This window comes from Suricata suricatta, chromosome 2, assembly GCF_006229205.1.
Source record: "Suricata suricatta isolate VVHF042 chromosome 2, meerkat_22Aug2017_6uvM2_HiC, whole genome shotgun sequence".
Lineage (NCBI taxonomy): Eukaryota > Metazoa > Chordata > Mammalia > Carnivora > Herpestidae > Suricata > Suricata suricatta.
The window spans coordinates 148111802-148130506 of NC_043701.1; the positions used below are offsets into that span (position 1 = coordinate 148111802).

The following is an 18705-nucleotide window of genomic DNA, read 5'->3' on the forward strand; positions in this document are numbered from 1 at the left end:
AATTTAATTTATTTCTAGTTTCTCAAACTCTTCTACAGATTCAGGCAGCATAGTCACAGCCATTAGCTCACTAAGCCTGGATAAATCATTGAAGCAATGGAATTGATCAGGCAGATAGATTGCAGGGCATGGTTAAGAGTCCCCTAAGAAGGATGATGGCAGAAATCCAACATCAAATAGATGATGAAATGGCCATTTCCATTAAGGGAACATCACATCACAGATATTAATTAGAAGGCACTGTAATAGAATTAAGTGGATGTGGGGGAAAATGCTGAGTTAAAAGTCACCCCGGATGTCCCTAGCCTGAAGTAATTATAGATGTGAAGGTGAGGCATGGATCTGCAATTTTCCATTCATTTTACAATAGCCCTAGGCAAGGTAGAGAACAGACATACCGCCATAGTGATGATCCTTTTTTAGACAGAGGACAACCTTAAAAAAAAACCAATTCTAATATTTTCCTTTTACTATTCCCAGGAAAACTACATCTTTTATTTACAGCAACTTAATGATAGATAATAAGAGACTTACTACTTCCTGAGTAAAAAAGAAATGAAGCAAATGAAACAAATCAGCTTTGAGTTTAAATGCTCAGCATTCTACCAACTTTTTTATTTTAAGGATGGAAATTCATCTTTAAAACTAGAAAGAGATTCTGTTTCTCATTTCTCATATTCTCAAATCTTTGGTTCAAATCTAGCTTAGCTGCTAAAAATTAAAAATCTTTTGAAGTATATTTGACACACCCAAACGCTGGAGGCAGCCATATTCCAGACCTTCAGCACTCTCTAAATCATAAAGAGACTAATATTTAAAGTATCTACTGGCTTGCAGTGCCTGGCTGGCTCAGTCAGTTAAGTGTCTGACTCTTGATTTTGGCTCAAGTTATGATCTCACAGTTTGTGAGATGGAGGCTTGCATCAGGCTGTGTGTTGATGGCACGGAGTCAGCTAGGGATCCTCTCTCCCTCTCTGTCTCTCCTCTGCTTGCTCTCTTTCTCTCTCAAAATAAATAAACGTTAAAAAAACACAACAACAACAAAGCATTGGCCCAACAATGGATTCAGACAGTTCAATTTTTTTGTTCTGCAATTCTTCGCACTTCCTTTTCCCCTAGTACATTCCAGCTGCATCCTTCCTACCTGCACACATGATAAACAATAAATGCAGATAGAGGAACAGTAAGTGAGTTGAAACAACAGTGAAAATAAAAGGTTTTTATCTTTACATTTCATAATCTGGATCACACCTCAGAATTCCGGATGAAATACTTCAGGTTATTACCTTGAAATAGTTCAGTTTTTATCCAAAAGGAAATTTCTTTGCTGAGGTTCCATTCTTAATTTCCTATATAAGCTTTAAAAATTAATAATTTGTCTTACCTCACCAAAATGCAGAATCACAGAAATATTATAAAAATAATAAGATATCCAAATAATGAGGAATAACTTGTTGAAAGCCTTTTTTTAAACCAACAAACACAAAAGATAAGGACACATCAGCAAAAATGAATAAGTAAAAACTTCTGAAAATTTTCTCCTCCATAAAAGCAATGAGAACATTGGCAAACATTGTGAGAACCAACCTTTTAACTGTGGGAATAACCAATGGCTTGTAGCAATCTGAGGAGGGTTTATTAAAGAAAAACTGGCTGAATCATGGTAAAAACAATGAGTTTTATAATGTTTTAACTTTCCTTATTCTTATTCCACCCTTGCAAGCTCAAGAGTAGCCTTAAAAACCAACAGTCTGTAATCACAGTGAAAACCACCAAAGATGTCGGTAAAGGGTTGAAGCTCCTTCAAGGCCCCATTCTCAGAGAACTGTCATCATTTAACCTATCTATGGTTCCCTGAAAGACCTCACCCACAAAGCTGCCTTTATTTGACCTGACTTGGAATTCACCCAGACAAAAAGCCTAATCCCCATGGTTGTTCGTTGAAAACAATTACATGTATTTGCTTAACAGTATGGCCACCTGAGGCAGTAGGTATAAGTTGGGGCAAGTAACAGTTTAATGAAAAAGGTTCAAAGGAAAAGTTGAGGGATGAGTTACCGATACGGGGCTTTAAAAAGTTCTTAGTATCCTCAAGAATCCAGAAGTCTTTATGTATGACCATGTCTGTTCACATGCTCAAGAAAGACCTGAGAAGGTCCTAAGCTCACTCCTCTGACCTTGAGGCTTTGTGCAAGCAGGAAGTAAAGTGCCAAGTGCAAGCAGGAAGGAAGTGTCTGTCACTGGCTGGTTGAGTGCCTGAAGATGAGTCCCAGTGTCCACATACAGCCCTTCAGGAAAGACTGAGAGACTTATTGGCTCTAAACATTTAAGCAATCTTAATCTAATCATTAGGTAACCACTAACCTAACCAAGCAGAGACTTTAACAACCACATGTTAAAAAAAAAAAAGACTTTACAGAATTAGTTTAGAAAAGTCATGAAACAACAAGAGCAAACAGCAACAACAAAAAAAAACTGTAGGCAAAGGGGAAAACCTGATTTTGAAAGTGCTACATTATTAAAATGTCTAGTTTTCAACAAAAAATTGAGATATGTAAAGAAAAAAAGAGAGCAGGGCCCATACTCAGGGGGGAAAAAGGAGTAAACTGTAACTGTAACCAAGGAGCCCAGATGTTAGACTTACTAAACAAAGACATTAGCTATTTTAAATATATTCAAAAAACAAGGGAAATTATGTCTTAAGAACTAAATTAAAGTTTGCAAATAATGCCTCACAAAGAGAATCTCAAAAAAGAAAAAAAGAGAGAGAAATCATTAAAAGAAAAGAAAAAAAAAAGAACCAAATCCAGATAGGAATTCTGGAGTTGAAAAGTACAGAAATCAAAATAAAAATTTCAGAGATGCCTGGGTGGCTCAGTTGGTTGAGCATCCTTGACTCTTGACTTCAGCTCAAGTTATGATCCTATGGCTCATGGGATCAAGTCTCGCATCAGGCTCTGTGCTGTCACCACAGATTGGGATTCTCTCTCTCCCTCTCTCTCTGTCCTTCCCTCCATCAAAATAAATAAATAAATACCCCCCCACACACAAAAGTTAAAAAATATTTTCACTGGAAGGACTCAAAAGCAGTGAAAGCAAGCAGGAAAAAAAAATCCATAAACTTGAATTTAGGTCGAGATTATCCTGTCTGAGGAACAGAAAGAACAGAGAAAGCAGAAAAATGAAAAGAGCTCAGAGACCAATACGGGACATCATCATATATACCAACATATGCATAATGGGATTCTCAGAAGGAGAAGAAAAAAAAGGAAAGAAAGAAGACAAAAAAATAGTGGCCAAAAATTTACCAAATTTAAACATTCAAGCAGCTCAATGAACTCCAAACAGGATAAAATCAAAGGGATCCTAAACACATCATAATCAAACTGTTCAAAGACAAAGGGAAAATCTTGAAAGTAAAACTTAACAAAAATAACCTCTCTTGAAGGTTGCCTACAAATATATCTGAGACAAAGAGAGTGGCTTCAAGACTAGATCTGTCTTAGTTCAGACACGTACCTCTTTGGAGGTAAATTAGTTGAGTATAAATTTGATGTAACTCCTATGGGATGATTTTTCTCTCGTTGTAATTTTTCTGAATAACAATCAAGCAAATTCTCCAACCCAGTTGAATGTTTAGTCTCTCACGCTAATCTCAAAGCAGCAACAGATTCAAAAAGGATAAGAAATCTTCTTTTGTAGAAAGAAAACAGCATCAGCAGCTGATGACTGACGATGGCTTTTATGTGAGAATGTTCTTAGGTCCCTGAATAAAAGGCTTAACTTACATATAATGGCTGATTAAGAATTTCTTAAGAGCTATGAGTTAATCACTAACTTTTTGGTAGCTCATTCACAAGAAAATACAGTGATTTAGTTGTATCTCAAGCTAAGAAAAAATAAGAAAAAAATTTAATCTCAGTAATAGACCTAAAGTATAAATTTGACAATATTTCCTTCTCTCCTCCTTCCATATTAACTTAAATCAGGAAAAGGCACTCAGATCATCACATGTTTGCTCTCAGGATTAGAAATTAGGGTAAACATAAGGTTACTGATTTATTACTATTCAATAAAAGCTCTCTGTTGTACCGACTCTCTCTGAATACTGTAACTATGTATATATATCTTCATATTGAAACAAAGCACTTTGGAAACACAATGGAAGAATAATAATAGAATACATGCTCAAAGACACATCACTATCTTCTTTTTAAGGGTATTATATCATAAAATTTCAAACTGGAGGGTAAATAGGTTTTACTCTTGTTCCTCAGATAAGGATGCCAGGAATGAAAAATTGGGAATAAAATGTCTTACTCAAGATTAGGAAAATAAAAGCATAATAATCTCCAAAACCCAAGAATAAATTAATAAAAACATTGGGACCAATGCAAATGATAGTAAAAAGCTACATCTGGCCTCTAGTCCTCATGATAGATATTCATAGGTAAGAAAAGCTACTTTATTGTGCAGACTTCCCAAAACTAACCTGTAATGATAAGACATTCATTGTGATCCAGCACCTCAGTGAAGAGTCGTGAAACAATTAACTCAGGATTGATTAAAAAGCGGATTTCTTCTTGCACAAGTCCTGCACCGGTTACACCACCTCCAACAAAACGGTTTGCAAAATCCACCTATTTGAGAAAATGTGGTATGTTAAATGATTATCTAAAATACCTACATATATGATAAATAAGTAATCTCTCTCTTCCATTCATTTCCCACATAAATGAATCCCCAAATCAGTAATCTTCCAACAGAGAACAGACTGTGGTTGACTGCACTCTTTCCATCTCACTCCAGTTAACATCTCTGCGTATTTCTTTGGATTTCAAAACTTAGATAGAATCTGGAAAATGGAGCTTTTAGGCAAAAGCCTCAGTGTAATCATATAGACTCTTCTCTACAAACTTTGTATGTACAAGGGCCGCAAGTCAAGGGAAACTCTCTGGAAAGATTTCAAGATCCTTCCCCCACCATTCACTACTCAATTTCCATTTATGGATTTCATAGGACTCTAATATATCTTTCTTATATAATATGGCAATCAAACATCTGTCCTTAAAGAACTGAAAAACTTAGTAGTTGCCCTTTTTAGGATAATCTTTTTCTTTTGTTAAAGAATAAAGAGATTAAATTTCACCCTAAATTCAGTTGCAAAGCCCAAACTACCTGAACATTACAAACTACTTTTTTTTTTTTTTTTACTATACCAAAGGGGGAAAAAAGACAACAGGAAACAAAGATTCATAAAATTGGCTATTGTTAATAATGTTGCTATAAACATTGGGGTGCACATTTATGGAAAGAGTCCAGATGTCCACTGACTGATGAATGGATAAAGAAGATGTTGCATATATATATAATGAAATATTACTCAGCCATAAAATAGTATGAAACCTTGCCTTTTGAAATGATGAGGATGGAGCCAGAGAGTATTATGCTAAGTGAAATAAATCAGTCCGAGAAAGACACATACCATATGATTTCACTCATCTCTGGAGTTTAAGATACAAAACAAATGATCATGGTCAGGAGAGGAGGGGCGAGAGGCAAACCAAGAAACAGACTCTAACTATAGAGAGCAAACAGAGGGTTACTGGAGGGTAAGTGGGTTGGGATGGGGGGTGGGGGTGGGTTAAATAGGTAATGGGAATTAAGAAGTGCATTTGTGGTGATAAGCATGGGTGTTGTATCTAAGTGTTTGAATCAATAAATTGTATAGCTGAAACTAATATCACACTGTAGGCTAACTGGAATTTAAATAAAAAGTTAAAAGAAAAACCCAAAGCGGGTGCCTGGGTGATTCAGTTGGTTGAGCAGCGGACTTTGGCTCAGGTCATGATCTCATGGTTCATGAGTTTGAGCCCCTTGTCAGACTCTGTGCTGAGAGCTTGGAGCCTGGAGCCTGCTTTGGATTTGTCTCCCTCTCTCTCTGCCCCTCTCCTGTTCACTCTCTGTCCTCCCTCTCTCAAAAATAAATAAATATTAAAAAAAATTTTAAAAACCCAAAGATTCAACTAAAGTAATATTTCCAATTTAGTTTAAAATTACTCATAAGCTTTCTGTGGAGTACTATAATGGGATCCCCAAGCTCCTATTAATAAAGATGAGCTACACAATCCTCTAGAGAAAGCAAATTCAACCTGTTAGCATTATTTGTCTTAAACTTACTAAGCACTCCAGTGTGTCCAACATTATGCTACGCTCTGTGGGGCAACATGTAAGAAATGGTTTCCAACTTTGTCTTAGATTATTCTATTTGAGGAGTTAGATTACACACATACATAACACTTTGTATACATACATAGCCACACACACACACACACAAATAATTTTTAGTAAGGAATGTAAGAGAGCCTTATAATACTGTACAGAGAAAACATACTCCTACGTCTCTCTCTCCTTTACTCCTACACTAGTACCACACTCATAACACTTCTGACATCAGATGTGTGGGTTTCCACACATCAAGCAATTCTGAAACACCAGCTGGGTGTCCTGTAATTCAGTTCAGTTCTGACACCATCTACCAGGAGTTAGCCTCAGATCCCACAGGCTAACAATTCAGTCCCACAAGACTGCCCCATTTCAGACACCAATTGCAGGTCCCAAGTTATCAATCATACTTAAGTTGATTGGCTATATTTTGGCGTTCCCATGACGTGCTCCTGTGGTTTGATAAAACAACTCCCAGAACTCAGGGTAACATTTACCTATGTTTACTCATTTATTAAAAAGGTTACAATAATGGATAGAGATGAATAGACAAATGAGGTGACACATAAGGCACGGTATGTGTTGAGAGGCACAGAGCTACTACCTCTTCCTCTCCCTCTCCCCATGTTCACCAATTTCCACATGTTCACCAACCTGGAAGCTCTTTGAATCCTATACTTTTGGGTAGTTTGGTGGAAGCTTAGGCATGATCAATCATTAACTCAGTCTCCAGTCCCTCTCCTGTTCCCAGAAGAAGGGGAGTAGAGTAGAAAGTTTCAAGCTTCTAATCATGGCTTAGTCTTTTTGGTAACCAGCCCCCACCCTAAAGCTCTCCAGGAGCTCACCAAGAGTTACCTTATCAGAACAAAAGATACTCCTATCACCTAGGAAATTACAAGGGATTTAGGAGTTCAGTGCCAGGAATCAGGGTTAAAGACCAAATATTAGGACACAAGATGCTCCTAGTGCTTTTATCATTTAGGATATTATAAGGGTTTTAGGAGCTCTGTGCAAAGAACCAGGGGCAGAGACCAATTTATATTTTTTTCAATAATTTTACGTACACGTTCAGACTACTGTCAAACATAAGATTTCTTAAAATTTGTTAGTGTTCTTGGGGCACCTGGGTGGCTCAGTTGGTTGAGCGTCCTACTTTGGCTCAGGTCATGATCTCGCAGTGCATGAGTCTGGGTCCCGCATCGGGCTCTGTGCTGATAGCTCAGGGCCTGGAGCCTGCTTCGGTTCTTGTGTCTCCCTTTCTTTCTGTCCCTCCCCCATCCTCTCTAAAATGAATAAATATTAAAAAAAATTTTTTAAACAAGTTTGTGTTCTCTAAAGCAATTGTAATATTAAATGATAGTTTGATGCCTATTCTACAAAAGAGCAAAACAAGAATATGAATTTTTATATATAAAAATATGTGTGAAAAGAGAGAAATTAATAGAAGGTAAAGCAGTCTTCTTTCATTAGAGAAGAACTTAGAAAATACTGAAAAATGTGACTGGACAAGATCTTGAAACAAGTTATCACAGAATCATATGTTTATACTCAGGCATACTAAAGCAATACTTAAAAAAAGAGTAACTCTGTAGCTTATACAGAAAAATAATTTTGATTGAACTAGTCCATTGATTAGAATTACTTATAACATATAAAGTTATTATGCGTTTGGTGATTTATGGCTTAAAATATTCAATAAAAATTAACTGAATATTGTGCTGGGAACCATGATACAAAAATAAGTAAGACGTGGGCCCTGGCTTTACAGCGTTTGTAATCTAGATGACATCCCAGCACATAAGCAGAATGATAAATGTTTATTAAAGAACTTACTAGAATATATTTGATTCTTTCCAAATAATACAATTAACTAAAATTGGAGCAGGGGAAGAGAAGAGGGAAGTTTACAAGAGGAGATGGTATTCAATTTAGATTTTGCTGACATTCAAGCAGAGGGGAAAGATGCAGAAAGACATAGGAAAAACACAGAGCTGTAAAGACTCTGTGAAAAGAGCGATAAGCAAATTCCTCATGCCTGTCTGCAATGTACAATATATGAAAGATTATAGTTAGTGATAAAGTATTCTGGGCTCCAGGAAAATTTTATTTAATTCTGGAGGTTCTTGGAATGATTCTAAAAAGAAGCATTACAACTGGACCTTGTATAGGTCCAAGTTACAACTGCGCAAGGTCCAGCTGTAACTTTAAACTCAGGTTAGAGTTTAAGGAATGAACTGGAAAGGTGTAAAATTAAAAGCAGAGAGGCTAATTAGGCGACCACTAAAGAGGTTAGACAAGCACTACTCAGGCATCAAGTTAAGTCAGTGGTAAAGAAACTGAAGAAAAGAGACCAGCAAAAAATTAAAATAGACAGCACTTGAAAATCAAGAGATGAAGTAAGTATAATGGTATCGTGAATACAAATGAGAAACAAAGAAGGTTTGAGACCAGCTAAACTTAATTTTTATTAAAACAAGGTACATACTAAAATAAAAAGTTCTATCCAATTTATGCACAACTTGGTAATGATAAATAAAATATATTCAATGTGCATACTATTATTCATTCTTTGAATAAAAGGCTAACATGTATTACTTGAAAGGTATGCAAAGAAATAAATATGTTATACTAACCTCAATATGCCTCTGAAGGCAGGGGTCTTTTAAAAAATCAAACTTTTTGCTACTTAAAAAAGTTCTTAATAGAAGGCTTTCTATTACAGGTAAGAAACCTGTTCCAGAATCTGAACACAAGCATTTGAGTGTTTATTTTTAGCCATTTTCCAACTCACTTCACTTTAAAGCTACTTGTTCAGATTACTCAGTTTCTGAATTATAACTTGATGAAAAGGGAGAAATGATAACAATCCTTAGAGAGGTCTTGTTGTTGTTCCCATTCAACATAATGTAATTTATATGCTACACAAGAAGGCTGGAACATTGCAATACAATATTCCCCGATCCCCTGGGGATACATAGCATGAATAGGGAGAATAATTAATAGAAGCCTTTATGGTATTCTTTTAATCTACTGAGGTTTCACATTTTACCTATAATATATTCCAGAAAAGTGGGAAGAATCTCAACTTTGAATGTTGTTAAATAATTCCTTGCTGAATTGTATTGTGATGAAAGGTCAGCATTCCCGTAGCGCTAACTAGCAGTAGCTTTGTTTATTTCATGTGTATTAAGACTCCCAGTCAATCCATTACTTTAATGTAGAAAAAAAGTCATCAAGATGGAAATGTGGGGGGAAAGTAACATTCATTTGAAATAAACTTTAAGCATATTTCAAAATTATTCTTTAAAAAGGGTCATGATTAATGCAAAATTTTAAAAACCTTAAATACCAAACAAATATCAATCCAGTTATCTTAAGCATTTCTATTTATAATCTCAAAAAAAAATCACTGGGATGGTGATTTAAAACAAAACATGGTTCGATCCTTTAAAGATAAATGTGGCTTTTTTTTACTTTTTCTGTTTTGAGTGTCATTGCAACTACTGTATTGTAAAGGATGGAAAATAATTGCATATGTTAAAAAAAATGAAACTTTATAAAGTAAAAAAAAATAATAAAAAAAAAACAAAATATGCCTTGGAAAAAAAAATAAACACAGCATATATGATAAATGCAAAAAAAAATAAAGATAAATATGGCTTTTAAAAGGCCATTCTAAAAAGAATCTCAGTTTTATTAAGCACTTAGAGTATAAGTATATAATAACTAGGCAAATGCAAATCAGTCTAGTCATTTTACAGTATACATTAAGTTATTCAAACAAGTTAGTCCACTCCTTGGAACCTGACTCAGATTCTGACCCAATATAAGCACCAAATAAGGGCCGAAGAAGAAATATCAGCAATTCCCAGTATAAGTGAAATGATGTATAAGCATCTTTCAAAGAAAAGCAAGATTGTGATGCTCTTATAAATGGGAAAAGAACACAAATCACTAACATTCTGCCTCTGATTAGTGATTTTTGAAAAAAGTTCATTAACACTATAAAGCCAAAGGAAAACATGTGTTAAGTGTTACAACAATTTAAAGCTAAATACACAGGGTGTTTTATTTGTTAACTCCTTTTTCCAAAAATACATATTTTTACAGTGAAGTCAGTAACACAGATGAATAACAAGGCGGATATGGACAAAATAATCTGCTCAGAAACGGGCAAGAGACCGCAAGCATAGCTGACTCACGTACCTAAAACTGTTACATATGGGAGAGACGACTTTCTTATCAATCAGTTTTAGATGTCTGTGTCCTAAGACCTAAACAAGGTTGGTGGCAGAAAAACATTTCAAGCTGGTCATCGTTTGGGGCAAAGCAACAGCCTTGGAAGAAAAAGAACAAAACTGCATGGTGATGGCTTGTCAAGACCATACCCGGGGAACTGCCTCCACTGTCAATCTACAATCAATGTCTGAACCAAGAGGCCTGATGTTGTCCAGATCTTAAGATTTTCTGTCAAAGGCTTTTTAAAGAGGCACATGTAAGAAACAGTACACTGGCAAATTAACAGCATTACCAAGGCTGTCAAGATGATCTGTCTGGTGTTTTTCTCCATTCTGCTATCATGCTTCTTTGCATTAAATCAGTTTAAGAAATAAATAAGCAAGTTTTCTATTTTCCTTTGCTCTCAGAAGCTTGATAAGAGAAAGTCCCAAACACACATACTGTTGTGATTCACCTACCTGTAGCATGCCTTGACCATTTCCTTCTATGGTACCTTCATAAGTGACATGCAATCGAGTCAGGAGTTTGTCACATCTACAATTTAAAAAGATAATCCTTTACTTTTAATGACAGAAAACTGTGGAAATATACATAAATATAAAAGAAAATTGAAACCATTCTGAATCTTAAAAGCCAGAAACAGATGCCTGGTTAACATTTTTGATACAGATTCTCCCAAACTTGTTCTTATTCAAATATTAAATACACACATTTAAATTAAAATGGGATAATATGCTGTTCTGAAACCCATTTTTCTCCTATAAAATATCAGTTACTCTTAAGAGTTGAAAAACTTCTCAAAATATAAAAAAACCTTAAGAACTATGAAATTTTATTTCATTTCACAGAGTTGGCAACCTAAAGAAAAAGACAGAAAAATTTGACAATAAACCATATATGATGCTAAGATAGGGTCTAATTTCACTAGTTTGATAAACATGAGTGTGTGTGGCAGGGGGTATCTTGATAAAAATACAGGACCACAGAAATTCTGATCTATGGTACTTTTATATTAATAAAATTGATGGATGAACCTAGTACCTCTAAGTCACAATTATTTTCTTTCCCCTTTATAAACCATGGTCACTGAGGTCATGCTACCCCAATATGTGGCACCATGGCCTATCAAATATTTTAAATTTGAGAAAATGGCAGAAACAGGAGGGTCACTCTGACCTCCCCTCCTCACGGCTCTTCTCTGTAATAAAACCCTCATGTGCAAGGAACCCACCCTATATCTGGAGGAAAGGAGTATCTTTATCTCCAAAAGAGAAGGGGTGCCAAGAATCTAGCAAACAGGCCTTGCTACATTTCTCCCAGTTTACTACAATTACCTCATATTTCTTAATCTGCCATATTCCTTAGAGATGTTCACTCTTCATCAAACCTAGTATAAAGCACACGGGTCTGTTTCTTTGGGCTTTACTTTCCTTAAGAAGGCTCCTGTGACAGTACAACTTATATTAAATATATTTGTGTGCTTCTCTCCTATTAATCTGTCTTTGTCCGTCTAATTTGCAGACCCAGTCTAGGATTCTAACTGGGTTAAGAAAAAACTTTTTCCTTCCTTACAGTATTTACTTGGGTTGCATCATATTAATAAACAAGCAATTCCATTTTATTAATAGTATTTGATGATGACATTTTTTGTTAATAGATTTCCCCCATTACTTAATAAAGAATATAAGTTATAATAGAATATAAGAGATGAAATCCAAATCTCTAATTTACATAAGGGTGGCATTCATGAGGGGGTTTTATCTATTTTTAAAAATAATTATATATTTTTAAAAGCAATTTAACTAGGGAAGTGCTATTTACTTATCGGGATTTACATTCTTCCTGATTTCAAGGAGTCCAAATACATTTCTGAGGAAGCTCTAGTCCAGAAGACTGAAAGCCTTAAACTCAGCAGGCAATTCAGTACTGATTCTAAGAGCTTCATTTGCATTAAATCATTTAATCCTCACAACAATCTCATTACTATCTCCTTTTACAGATGAGAAAACAAGACACAGAAAGCATTTAAGTACCTGTCCACGTCCAAGGCTCATAAGAGAAGCAAAACCAAGATTGGAACACAGCTAACCAAGCAGTGGTCCCAACTCTTAACCAGTACACTACACCTTTAGAAAAATTACTTTCTAAATCTCTTCCAAGTAGTGACACAAATTTGATTATTTTTTTTAACTTCCTTTTTTTGTTTGTTTTTTGATACTTCTTTCCTAGCCATTTTATGCAAAGGGAGACTATCCATGAGGATATTACTGAAAAGACAAAGAAGCATGATCCAGAAACCTCTAGTTTGTCAGTTAGGACTTCCAAACAAATCTCACTTGTCATCAACTATTTTCCATAGTGGAAGTTGTCAATGTGTAGTACAGCTCTCAATAAAATTATGGATTTGCTAGCCACTTTTTAAAAAAGCATCCTCCAATTTCCTGATAGGTCTTCCCTTTTGGCCCAAGCAAATCTTTCATACCACTGCACCAGGAATCCAAGACACAGACGACTGTGACTCTCTGTGATTAAGTAAGCCCTGCTAAGGTAGTCACTGATAACTGCTGGGCTAACTATAACATGGCAGAAGCTTGGGGGGCGGGGAGAAAAACAACTCCAACTTCCTGACTCCCATTTAGCCCCCTGCTGTTGGGAACATCAATAATCCTCATCTCTTCTTTATCCTCCCTCTTAAAGTAAATGCATGTTTCTAGTTCTGTGGAATCTGGGAGACTGATTAATTGCATTCTCCAACTCACACAGCAGCTAAAACAAAAAAAAATTAATGAAACAAAAAAAGTTAGGAAAGTAATAAAGTCAAATCATGCTTATCAAAGTTAAGGGATAACTTGATCTTACTTAGGGGCAAATTTATCTCACTGACACAGCAGCCTTGCCAATCCTGGTTGGCATTTTGACCTGTCCCTTCTCTCCCAGCTGGTAATGTCCAAATGGGTGGCCTCTCACATTAGTGCCAAATGAATGTCGCCAGATAAAGAGTTGAGATCTACAGCTAAATTAAAAACAAGCTCTTTGCATAATCTATAAAATCTACACCAAAGTGAGATGAACAAAAACATCTGCATTCTAACACAAAAGCTAAGAAAAGTAATCTGTACTCTGGCCTGGGCAGATAGCAGCAGATAGTTACTTTTAGTTGTAGATACTATATTTTAAGAGGGACAATGGCCTGGAGTAGATCAAGAACCAATATAAAGGGTTTAGAATCCATATTATATGTGAAACAGAAGAAATGAGTAAGTTTAGTGTGTACCTGTGTGCACTGTTAGAGATGGGGGTGGTCAAGAAAGCATTATGATACATGAAGGAGGTTGAATGTTAAAGAAAATTAGATGTATTTATTGTAGGACCAGAAGGAAGAACCAGGAATGGAAGGTTTGGGGGGATTATTTAGAAGACAGAGTTTCTTAGTGAGTGAAAGTATTAGATAGTAACATGAGCAGCCAACAATGGGACACACGGAGGTGAAAGAATGAATTTCCCATCACTCAAACTGTCTGTCATCTGTCACAGGTATTACGCAGTTTAGTGATATTTTTAATAGACGGCTAGACCAGATGATTTCTTGGGGGGTCACTTTCATATGCCATGACTCCAAAATGCTGTACATGTTCTCTTTCTTTCTGGCTCAATTTTGTTTTTGTTTTTTGTCTTCAGGTTGTTTAATCTTTTACCCACTTCCCTCTATTAATAATCATCTCAGCCATGCAGTCAGCTCCTAATGTAAGTCTGCTTTTCTTTCACCTCACAAAAAAACAATCTTTGATGGGTAAAAAAACACCACAGGAAAGCCACTTAAGCAGATGTGCTTTATCAAGTTAACTTCCTTAAAAGTGAGTCATTTCATCACGAATTCCAAAGGAAATAATTTAAAATTATAATAAAAATTATGGGAAAATGAAAATGAGAGGCACTGTTTAACACGAATGCATATGCAAAATACGCATTTAGTATGTTTGATCATGTTTTCACGTGCAACGGAAAAGGAGATCTACTCCTATTTAGGTGGTATGGGGACTTGCTCTAGACTAGGAAAAGCATTAACTAGTTCAGGGCCCTAATCAACTTACAAATCTGAATGAACTCAGATTGATTATTCTTCTCAGTTATCTGTAGGTAAATAATAAGAGGGGGAAACCCAGTAAATTAGCAACTTCCACAAAATTTGCATGTGAGTAGCCAAACTTCAAAATTCTTGTCACTGAGACTAATTCTAAGTAATTACTATTTACATTTTAGTTTAATGAAAAAATTTTCCAACATCTTGTCCTCCAGAATGAAAAGGCATAAAATTCATATATACTAACCAAAAGAGCAGGTAAGAATGAACATTAAATATTGGTGGTTCTAGTTAATATTAGTGTCTTCACACACAAAGTCTTTAATTCTAAATAAACTTTTGTTTCAGGGAAAAAAAAAAACCAACCCAAAACACTAAGGCAAAGAGTAGAAGTCAAAGGCTTGCAGGCCTTCATTCAGAAAGCATGGCCTTTCTAATAAGAGAGCTATCAATGGATCATTTATAATAAGAAACTCCCCTAGCATAGGGCAATTAAGAAGTTGGGAAACCATTTTTCCTGGAGTTGTGAAATACAAGCCTTGCATGGTAAGAGTCCTTCTAATTCTAAAATTCCCAGATTATTTTTATTACTATTACCTTTCCCACTCTGGAAAATCTTCAAGACTCTGTCTTGTAAATGTCACCAAGCCAGTAGGTTCTACAAAAGCAATAAAAGAAAAACACACCCAAAAGAAGTTTCGATTTTGAAAAGATTATATACATTCAGTAAAAGAATGGATCTAACAATGGTTGTAAAACTAATCGGAAAATACCAAGCTTAGTGTTAGAATACAACAGAAGATTGATTTAAAATAATATTATCCTTATAGGAGGAACTCTTTCTATAAAATAATAAATCCTTACTGAAAAACAAAACTACACAAGCAACAACACAATAGTTGGTACTTACTGGTAAAGTTTTCTAAACTGAAGATACTTTGTGAGAAATCATTGGGAAAAAAAGGTGCATTAATGGGTGTAGCTTATACAATAAAGACAAAACTGAATTTTAATCTCTAGACTCCTCAAAGAAAGGCCTTGATCCTACCCCTAAACACTGGTGAATGTATACATACTTATGCGTTTTATAATAAAATAAAATGTCTGAGATTAAAAAAAAATTTGTTGGCATGTCCTTTGGAGTTGACAAGATTAAATCCAGGGTTTAGATGATATGCAATTGCTTTACTTACAAGGCACCTTAGCTAGATGGAGGAATTGCTGTGTTCTAAGAGGTTAGAGAAAAGAAAGATGACATAGTTTTCAAGGAGGAATAGATAGAAGGGGATCAAAATGCAGTACATGTTAAAGGAGTATTATCCTTTCCTGTTAAGTTTACTTTTTTTTTTAACTAGTGACAAAAGCAACAAATAAATCAGCAGGCCAAAAGTAATTTGATTCAAATCAAAGAACAAACTAAAAAGGCCAGGCCACTTCTATTTTCTTCTGTTAAATAAAAAAAAAAAGGCAAGAAAGAAAGCAAGAAAGAAAAAAGCTCTTAAGCAAAGAGATATGTCAGAAACTATTAGAGGCCCAATGAAAGCTTGACAATCATTTCATTCCTCTGTATGATTCCACATTTCTCTGCTCTCAGTCACAAGCAGTAACAACTTAAAAATCATATGGAGTAGTTACCGTAGAAAACAGAATTTTGTTAATATGGGTTATAAAAATATTCTTAAGATTTCCTTAAGTAATTTCTCTAAGGCAAATGGATAGCACATTTAAAACTCATAAGTAGGAGATCAAACAATTCGAAAACGAGAAGCAATTCTATTTATAAGAAACTAATGTCAGTATTATCATTCAGCAACTTAGCAGATAAATAAGAATATTAAATGTACCTCATATATTAAAATCCTTCACATATTAAATGTCCTTCCTATATACTATGAGATCCCAAGAGAAATCATAAATGAATATTGCTAGCAAAGCCAGAAAAAAGGCAGAACATGGTTTCTTAGATATAATCAAACACAGAAATACCTTCAGAGCATTCTTTTTACTTTTCTTTGATAAAAAGGTAACTTTTATGCTAGTTTACTTGTATTACTAAAATATTTCTTTTAATAAAATCACAATATATGCTGTATATGAATCTTCAATTTTTAAATACTTCATCTATTAAGATACTTTATCTAAAACGATATTGAAATTATCTCAGAAAGCTGTTAAAAATCTTTAAACCTCAAGATCCCCATTAAAATATAAAATATAGGGGCACTTGAGTGGCCCAGTCGGCTGAGCATCTGATTCTTGAGAGCAGCTCAAGTGTGACCTCGCAGTGGTGAGATGGAGCCCACATCAGGCTCGTGCTGAGTGTGGAATCTGCCTGGGATTCTTTCTCTCTCTCCCTCTGCCCCTCCTGCACACACAGACCCCCTTTCTCTCTAAATAAAGAAATGAATAAATAAAATATAGATATCTGACAACACTAAAAAGTTGGTCCTGATGGAATTATGCTTCATCAATTCTAAAAGGCACATGTTTTTCATGTATTAAACTTCTGAAACTGGGATACATCTTTCATAATGGAAGGTATCTAAGTCTTTGCCATTGGTCTAGATTCAGGTTGAATTTTTCAAGAGAAAATGTGCATCTGCTTTTATAGTCATCAAGGAGTGCCACCAACCAGATTTCAAACTGAATTAAATCCTCTATTGCAGGCTTTTGTGTATCCCACTGATAATATGACTTCAGACCCCAAACTTGAGACTTGTGGTTCAAATTCTCAGGGGAGATTTTTTTTGTCCTTTCTCTAGCCAGTGCCAAGGCTGACACTTGCAGTTTCTTTGTTGTCCCGTTTTTGCACAGCTGGGTAAATTTTTCAACTACCCTTAGACTGAAGGTATAGACCTTTGGTGTATCAGCTTTGTAAGGGAGGCCTCTTATGACTGCCCACCCTGAGTGTTTTTTCCTTCTTAGTGGTACATAACACGACACTTTTTTTACCATCTACAATGTCCTTGATATGATGAAATACAGTACTTTAAATAGGTTTCTACAGTTTCTATTCTACTTCAGAACTTCTATCTAAAGTAATCATCAATCTTGTAATGTAAACCTCTTTTGTAAACCTCTTTTATTCCACGGAGCATTTCCTCAGGCCTGCAGCTTTACATCCTAAAAACTTGTAACATGTTTCATTATTATTTCTAAAAAATACTAAATTACCATGTACAATGAAAAAGCCAGGAAATAAAATACCTAATTATAATTTTTCAGCCTACTTCCTAATATTGATAGTTGAAAAAACAAAATTTTAGCTTTTTCCCTCAAATAAATAAAATCCTAAAACTTAGGCAAGTTATGTCTAGAGAAGACATACACAATATGATTCTAAGGACAGAAAAGTAAACTCTGAATTACTTAGGTATAATAATGGAATTCATTCTATTTAACACAGTGAATTTAGAATAGCAAAAAATGTACTCATCTTTCCAACAAATTATTACAAATTCTAATTTGGCTGTATGTCTCATAAACCTAAACGAGCTTTCATTTCCTTTATTATTTTATTCAGTATAATGAACAAAACTAAAAATAAATAAGAAATAGATAACCCTCCAAAGCAAATATCAAAATCCTAATAACTGATTTCTTTCCAAAAATCTGAACAATATTCAACAGCAATACCTTCAAAAAGAAAAAAATGCCAAGTACACTATAATGTGAGATTACATACAATACAAAAAAATTGACTTTAAAAATGATTCAATGATGTGCTTTAAGGCAATCCAACAACCAGAATGGCCAAAACTGAACTCATTTCACTTGACCCGAGTTCACCTGTTCTACGTAACAAAAGCAATCTTTGAGATGTTCTGGTTTCAACTTGTAGAAAAGGCCACCCACTGATAATAGCTAACATTTGTTAAGTATGTAACTTCTCGTTTAATATTTACAACTACTCTATGAGGTAATTATCATTATTCTTTGATTTTACACATGAGGAAACTGAGGCTTAGAGGTGTTAAGAAACTTGTCTGGGTCACCCAGCTCCTAAATTAAAAGTGGCAATACCAATCTATGATTAGCTGGTTGCTACCAGCACTGGTTAGACATTTACCACTACTGCCTCAAGGGTCACAATAAGTATCTGGGAAAACAAGATTGTTAAGGTCCAACAGAAAAAGAAACATATCAACACTAAGTATAAT

At 35.0% G+C, this 18705-nt stretch overlaps 1 protein-coding gene across 3 annotated transcripts in view; it reads right to left on the reverse strand.

Moving 5' to 3' along the window:
• Positions 1–18705, reverse strand: part of PARG (poly(ADP-ribose) glycohydrolase) — a 118561-nt gene that overhangs the window by 37403 nt on the left and 62453 nt on the right. For all 3 annotated transcript variants that reach the window (XM_029932127.1, XM_029932125.1, XM_029932124.1), the window contains exons 11-13: positions 15143–15203; positions 10923–10998; positions 4493–4640 (exon numbers count right to left, since the gene is read on the reverse strand). In XM_029932127.1, the coding sequence (XP_029787987.1) occupies positions 4493–4640; positions 10923–10998; positions 15143–15203 (285 nt within the window). The remainder of the gene's footprint in view (positions 1–4492; positions 4641–10922; positions 10999–15142; positions 15204–18705) is intronic.